The sequence below is a fragment of the Lycium barbarum genome, chromosome 9 (genome assembly GCF_019175385.1).
Source record: "Lycium barbarum isolate Lr01 chromosome 9, ASM1917538v2, whole genome shotgun sequence".
Classification (NCBI taxonomy): Eukaryota; Viridiplantae; Streptophyta; class Magnoliopsida; order Solanales; family Solanaceae; genus Lycium; species Lycium barbarum.
Genome location: NC_083345.1, coordinates 5,214,643 through 5,223,092, shown reverse-complemented (window position 1 = coordinate 5,223,092; position 8,450 = coordinate 5,214,643). Strand labels below are relative to the sequence as shown.

Sequence of the window (8,450 nt, the reverse complement as noted above, 5' to 3'; positions counted from 1 at the left end):
CACACTATAATAGGCCTTTTGAAGATCAATTTTTAGCATGCACCTGGGAGACAATTGCTCCCTGCTATAAGCTTGCACTAATTCATGAGCTAGAATTATATTATCAGAGATTCTTCTCCCTGGGATAAATCCAGACTGAGCTTCACTTATGACACAAGCAATGACCTTCTGAATTCTTGCAGCTAACACCTTAGAGATTAGTTTGTAAAGCACTGTGCAACAGGCAATTGGCCTATATTCTTTCACATTTTTAGGGCAAGCAGTTTTAGATAGTAAGGTGACTGCAGTACCGTTAATTGGTTTATACATTTTACCTATGTAGAAGAATTCTTTCACAGCAGCAACCAAGTCACTTTTGATCACTGTAATGGCAGTTTTGAAGAAGGTGGAATTGTATCCATCTACTCCTGGGGCCTTGTCTGAGCCTATAGAATCGAGTCCTTCTATGATTTCTAATTCAGATATTTCTGCACAAAGAGCCAACTGTTGATCATGAGTTAAGACTGATCCTTGCTTCATGATATTTATATTCACTGCAGGTAATGTAGTTGCAGCTGTGCCCATCAATCTTTTATAAAACTGGATAATTTCATTCTTTATAGCATCAGGTTCAGTCAGACCCTGTCCAGTCAACGAAGTGAGTGTCAAAATCTGTTTTCTTTGTTGTTTTTCTTTCATGACTGCAGAGAAGTACTTTGTGTTGGCACTCCTAAATTTATCCAATTCACCCTTGATTTCTGCCTCATTACACTCTCTTCTATGAGTGACCATTTTTCAAGCTTAATTAGTATCTCTCCTTTTGAATTAACCTATCTGTAGTGTTTGTTCTCATTGCATTCTGGACAGCTCGTAATTCTTCTCTATGAATAGCTACTTTCTGATTGATGCATTTGAATTCTTCATTATTTAGTTTCCTAAAATCAGCCTTTAGAAGTTTCAAAGTCTGCCAAACATGCTTCATTCTACCACCTTGAGTCCACTTTGTCCAGCCCCTATTCACAGTAGCCACATAATCAGCATGTTCTGTCCAGATATTGAAGAATTTGAATGGTAGCTTAGGTGACCAGGTTATTTGATATATATGGAGCAGCATTGGTGAATGATCCGATATATTAGGCAAATCATATTCAGTAGTGATATGCCCCCATTTCCACATCCATTCATCATTGCCAAAAAACCTATCTATTCTGCTATATATTCTGTCACTGGCAGGTTGTTTATTAGTCCAAGTATAAAAATCACCTCTCCATGGTAACTCCGTGAGGGTTGCATTAGTAACACATTCAGCAAAGCCTTTAATCTCGTAAGCAGTTACAGGATGACCATATAGCCTATCTTGAACAGTGAGGATAGCATTGAAGTCACCTCCAATTATCCAGGGCATAGATGTAGCCTGGGCAAATGTTTGGACATCAGCCCATAAACTTCTTCTCTGTTCAATTGTATTGAACCCATACACCACTGTTAGAGCACACTCCATCCCATCAGTTCTACTTTTGATATGGCAGTGAATATACTGGGCAACAGCTTTAATAAAACTCACCTCTAAATTCTTCTCATCCCACAAAACCCATACTCTTCCATTCTCTGCAAATAGATAACTATTATAGCTTTTCCAACCAGGTGCAATATGCTGCATAATCTTCTCTGCTTTAGGTTCCTTCACTCTGGTCTCAACAAACCCTGCTAACTGTATGTGCTTAGATTTCAAATAATTTTTCAGCTCTTTTTGCTTATACCACTTATTAGTTCCCCTCACATTCCATATGACCCAATTCATTGAGGAGTTATTATCCCACCTTTGTCAGTGGGAATAGGTCCACCACAGATTCACCTATTTTTAGAGCCCCATAGCTATTACTAGTTGGTGTAGGATTCAATGCTGGAAAATCTTGCAAAGTAATGACTCCATCCGGCTCTTTTGCTTTCCCCTTATCATTTGCCTCTTTATCATTCACTATCACAATCTCTCCTACCTCAGAGGTCTGTGTAGTGTCCCTTGTGCTTCTTGTTATTCCAGCATCTACCATCTTATCACTATCCACTACTAGTCCCTTATATATCCATTGTTGAACTGGTTTACGTGGTCTTCTCCTTCTTCGCGGTTGAACATAAGCCTGTTCCGGTTGGGCAGCAGGGTTAGGTTACTCATTTGGAGTTGGAGGTGCACAAGGTGGAGGGCATTCATGTCCTATTTTTAAACATTTCCTACAGTACTCTGGCTTCCAATCAAATACCACATCTTGTTGGAATTTTATACCATTAGGGTCCATTAAATTTACCATATATGGCCAATGGTTTAGTAACATTAACTTCTATCAGCATACGTGCAAATGAGATTCTAGTCTGTTTTGTTGTACATTCATCTTCAAACATTGGGTGACCTACTGCACTTACAACCCTACTAAGTGAATCACTACCCCAACAACTCATTGGTGGATTGGGGAAGGTGACCCAAAGTGGTATCTCAGTGAGAAACTCAGCTTCAAAATCTAGGTGTGCTGACCACTACTTCAGAATAATGGGTTTGTTGTTTATTGTGTGAGGGCCAGAGTATAGTACTTTTTTCATATCCCCCATATCTTGGAACTTAACAACATAATACCCTTTTTCATGTAAAAATAGCTCTGGTTCAGCTACATCTACCCACGTTCTATCAATATATCTCCTCATGTAGTTGTACCCTGGTACTTCCCCTATCACATACGCAATCAACGCACACCTCCATTTCGCATTTTCTTTTTCGACTTCCGATTTGTCTAATTCCACAACAATTTCACCATCCACTATACTAGGCGGTATATATTTAAGAGGCATACCGTGTGACGCTAGTCTATTTTGTTTGAACAGGTTCACCCATGGATTCTCTTGTTTCTTTGGGCCTTCCATATAGCCATCGGCTTCCTCCATTACTTTATGTAGTTGTTGCTGCATGGTCTATCCATCTACTATTGATACTTTAGATGTTCCAGCCCTCTCTGATTGCACACTTTGAGCCGTTGGTGTAGCGCCACTAAGTAGTTGCGGAATTAGATTTGGATTTTTATTCGTATTTTTAGGGTTTTTTCTAGCATCCGCCTCCTCTGTCAATTTCGCAAGTGGATGCTCTGTCAAACCCTTCCCCTGCCCTGAATTTTGCATTTGTGGGTGCACCGCATTTTGATCTTGCGAACTCTCTGCTCCATTTGTGTTTGTCGTCTTGCCTCCAGCTATGGTGCTTACTGAGCTCCCAAGCATAGCTAACACTGTTTTTGGTGGCCTTCCTCGACCTCGCTTCTTTCCCATGGCAGATGCACGACGGCGTATGTTATACTAACTTACGCCGAGAGCATGAGAGAGAATTTTTTTTTGTTTTATTTATATAAAAATTTAACAATTTTTTATCAAATTTTTGTTTTATTCATTTTTGAAAAAGTGAATATCGTTATTTTGAGGGCATCTCCTAGTAGAGAGTAAAATTGTATTTCCTTATTCTAAAATAAGTGTTGCTTTAACTTATTTCACGCCCATTAAGAAAAATAATAAATTCTATTCATTAAGTTTTTTGAGAATTAAAATACTATTAAGAAGAAGTAGGTCTTTAATATAAGGGCATTTTTGTAAATAATTGCTATTTTTGTGTCTTGAATTTTTAGAGTTACACTTATATTGGGACAATTTTTTTTTGCTTGTTAAAGTGACACTTATTTTAAAACGGAGGAAAGTATTTGTGATCAATTTCAAACGAGGTAAATTTATTCGGTGTTACCATAGTTGAGGGGCATTTATATTCCCCCCCACTCCATCCCTAGAAAAAGGAGTGGCACACAAAACGTAACATAAGAATTAGTAGTTCTTAATTAAATTTTAGTGTTACGAGTTCGTATTTGGGTAACCTTCTAGTCATGGATGCAGAGTTGGGGTGGGTTTATTTTGCAAGTGGTAGCTAATTTGATAGATTTAAATTGGGGGAAAAGTAATATTCACGTAGGTGCCACGCAGGATAATAAGGTGAGGATAAAACAATTTAACTGTTCAGGAGTAAATATGAGCCCAAAGTAGGATGGTAAGGACAAATACATCAAAAAAGTATAATGGAGAACAAATATAACCTTTTTTGAAGAGTACAGGGGCAAATATGGCCCCTTTCCATTAGTAACTCTCTAAAACCAAAAAACTATAGATGTCAAATATTACAATTCAAATTCTCTACTCTCTTTTTTTCTCCGTTGCTTTTCCGTTAATCCAATAAGAAAAAGGAGGACATTCTTAAATCTTGATCAACAATAATAATGATAAAAGAAAACTAATTAATATTAATCTGAATTTTAGATCAAGATAAGATGAAATCCAGCCATAATTAATCAACTCCAAATATTAAATGTAAAATCTTAGAACAAAGATTAGGAAATCTAAAAGTTCCAAAACCTCATAAATGATAAATTAGAAGTCAAAAAATTGGCGTGAATATCTTAAAGGAATATTCCTCATTTCAAAGAATTCCCGCCAATTACCAGACAAAAGCCTTTTCCTCCACGCGCCGGTGGTCGTGATCACGTTTGTTGTACACGCACTGGTGTCACCTCAATTTATGCTTTCCCTAAATATTAGTGAAATTCTTTTTGGATCCCCATACCTTCTACACTAATCAATTTACATTCCCTACATTTTTGAAACTACTACTTTTCACCCACTTTGTTTTTGAAAAAGGTTAAAAATTACCCATCTACTAACCGAAGTATCTTTTAGTGTTTTATCCACCATTATACTTTGGAGCCACTAACATTTTTGACATTAGCAAACCATCTCATATTCGGCTTTAATGGAGCCCAACGTTAATTGGGAGCTTTGAACCAAATCTAAAATTTGACACGATTCATTTTAATTGTCAAAATATCAAGATCCGAACTTACCATCGTTTTAGGCTTAGTTCAACAATTTATCTAATAACACGCTATCCATTAAAAACGGACATAATGGTAATGAACTGCCATTAGTCTAAACCTTCAATTAACAACTTATTGCGGTCTGCATAAATATGAGACTTTATCTCGAAGTATGTTGATCTGTAAAATCATTCATATTAAGATTTTGACCGGTTTGGAAGTTCCATGCTACATGTTGGAGCTCCGATAAAATGAAAAGAAGTATAAGATAATTTGCTAACCTCAAGCGGGTAAAATTAAGGTAACTTGTATAGTAAAGATAATTTTGGATCTTTTTATAGTACTTGCTATTACATTGGAAGACTTTGTAAAGGGAATAGGAAGGAGAAAAGGACCAAAATCATCCATAATGTTTGGGTTTGGATCAAAATCATACATATTCTTTCACATGGTGCACTAATAGTACATTATGTTTGCATAAGTGGTGCACTTTTAGTCACAATCCCAAATAAATTTAACGGAAAAGAACAAAAATGCCCCTGAACTTTTAGAAAAGGTATAAAAATACCCTTTATTCATCTATTTTGCTAAAACTACCCCTCAATTCAACTTTTTGAGAATTTATTCCCCTTGACTAACGGACAACACTAATTTTTTTTTTTTTTTTAAAATTAAATTGCACATGACATTTTATTACTGAAAAATTGATTTATTCTTTTAAAAAGAAATCTGAAAAATCGTTATTTGTAGAATAAGGAAAAATAAATTTTCAACATCCATTTCTTTAAAAAAACAAATGTAGTAAGCCTTTTATATATATATATATATATATATATATATATAAAAAAAAAACAGAATTGGATTTTCATTAAAACATGTGAAATTTTTTTGAAGTTTGGAAAAAAAAAATTAACGGGTGGAAACCCCATTTTTTTTTTAGAAAATTCAATTTTTAAATATGAAAAACTGATTGTTTTTTTAAGTAAAATGTGCAAAACTAATACTCCATAATTTTCTTCTAGATTTAAAAAAAGATAGTTTTCTGGTTTTTTTTTAAACACAGTTTTTCCATAAAAAATTTAATTTTTTCAGATTTTTATAAAAATCCAATTTTTCACATTTTGAAAAGAAAAAAAATTAGTGTTGTCCGTTAGTCAAGGTTTTACTCGTTAAAAAAAAGTTTTCCAAATTTAAAAAAATTCCAAGGTTTCAGATTTCTTTTTAAAAGAATAAATCAATTTTTCAGTAATAAAATGTCATGTGCAATTTAATTTTTTTTTTTTAAAAAAAAAATAGTGTTGTCCGTTAGTCAAGGGGAATAAATGAGCCAAAAAGTTGAATTGAGGGGTAGTTTTAGCAAAATAGATGAATAAAGGGTATTTTTATACCTTTTCTAAAAGTTCAGGGGCATTTTTGTTCTTTTCCGTTAAATTTATTTGGGATTGTGACTAAAAGTGCACCACTTATGCAAACATAATGTACTATTAGTGCACCATGTGAAAGAATATGTATGATTTTAATCCAAACTCAAACATTATGAATGATTTTGGTCCTTTTCTCGAATAGGAAGTGCAGAGAGTAAAAATTGTGTTCACACTTGTTGTTGTGTTATAAACTTCTATTTGTACTTCTAAACCATAAACTTCTATTTGTACTTCTAAACCATAAACTTCGATGGGAAACTATTTATATTATGTCCTGATGTAACGTACGACCTAAATTTCATAAAAAGGGAGAGGATCCGCATATTTTTCTTCTTCAAGTATTTGAATTTTTTCACTAAACCAAATTCACATAATAGTTGATGCTAAATCAAATGTCTAAAAACCATTCTAGCCCTACCTTCTACTCCCTCCGTCCCATTTTAGTTGTCACTTTAACTTAAAAGGTTGTCCCAAAATAATGTCACTTTAGGAATTTAAGACTAAATTTGGCTATCTGTTTCCAACTATATCTTTAATTTTAAAGAGAATAAACGATATTAAGTGGAAACAATAAATTAACTTTTATCAAACAAAGGTGACGTTAGTAAAATATACCTTATATTTATTATTTTTTAATAGGTGTGAAATGAGCTAAACCGATAATTAAAATGAAACGGAAGGAGGAGTATACAATATAATAAGTGGGTGGCGCTTAACACAAAGAAAACACAAATTATGAATTAGTGATAATGAATAGCCGTACCAAAAGGGGACACCACTCGTGTGTTAAAGCAAGTTGAGACTATTTTTCTTATAGGTTTTGGTGATATTTAGGTAATTAGGAAAATCACACTATTCTCGAAGCCCCACGCACTTGCTACCTTGTTTGTTTATTCATGTCATTAAGCCCTTTAACTATTTTCGAGGATTAGCTTTTTGTCTCCTTCCTTTTAGTGATTAGTAGTAACCTTAATCTTAATGATTAGGCCAACCCCTTTTAATATGATATCATTTGGCTAAACGTTCAAGCAAGTGTGTAAAGGGTAAAACATCACTCTCCCCCTTCCCCACAACATTCACTTTTCTCGTGTTTGATTATCAATCACTTACACTTTTTATTTGCGGTGTGTAATGACGGATTTATATTAGATACGCTATATTTGATAGAATTCACTGCATTCCGTTCGAGATTATATATTTGTGTCTGGAAAGATTAGTGCATAGATAAATTGAAGAATCCACCAGCTCAATATCTTAGATGGTGGAGGAAAATGGATTTGAGGGACAAATAAGATAGGGAGACGACGACGACGACAACAACAGCCCAGTATAATCTCATCATGTGGGGTCTGGGGAGAGTATAGTGTACGTAGACCTAACTCCTACCTTGGAAGGTAGGGCGGTTGTTTCCGAAAGAAATAAGATAGGGAGACAATTTGTAATTATTTCATTCGTCCTTTTAATAAATAATTAGTTGTATAGTGTGCCATTTATGTTTAAAAAAATTATAATCACGGTGTCCGAATCAATTTGTGCGTACCCCGTTAATTCAACAGATTATCTGCTACCTCTCACCAGTATAAGTAACGAATAAATTTGTCCATCATCAAAACTTAAACACATGGAAAAAAAATCATCCATTATTTTTGCCTTAGCCGAGATTTAAATTTAAGACCCAATAATACTCAACTTACTTTGTTGAGCACTAGCCCATACTTTGTTGACGGGTCACACTTTTGAGTGGGTCTTGTAAAATTTTATGTAGATTTTTGTCAAATTAAAGAAACAAGGAATTTTATATAGGACTAATATTAATAGTTCAGCGTGCTATCAGTTTATGCCCCCTGTATTGGTCGCCCGTTCTACAAAAATGGATAGAAGGTTCAAGAGGAAGCTATTTTAACAGTTCAACGTGACTAACTTTTGTTTTACCAAAATTCAGCAATAACAACATGCAACGAGACGATCCAAAAATTACATATTAAGTCGACCTTCTTTTTAGCATTCAGTATTTAGCTAGCTCGACTAATTCAAAATTCACGATAGATAAACAACCTAAGAGGTGATGAGACATTTTGTATTAAACCTAGTATACTCTGTTATGACACAAAAACTAAAAATATAGCTCCCTGTTTTAAACAAAGATTTGACATATCTTATT

At 34.4% G+C, this 8,450-nt stretch overlaps 1 protein-coding gene across 1 annotated transcript; it reads right to left on the bottom strand.

Annotated features, from left to right (window-relative positions):
* Positions 1-784: 784 nt before the first annotated feature.
* Positions 785-1,780, bottom strand: LOC132611557 (uncharacterized). Its single transcript, XM_060325975.1, has one exon. It carries the CDS (start codon positions 1,778-1,780, stop codon positions 785-787), a length of 996 nt encoding a protein of 331 aa, XP_060181958.1.
* Positions 1,781-8,450: the final 6,670 nt, after the last annotated feature.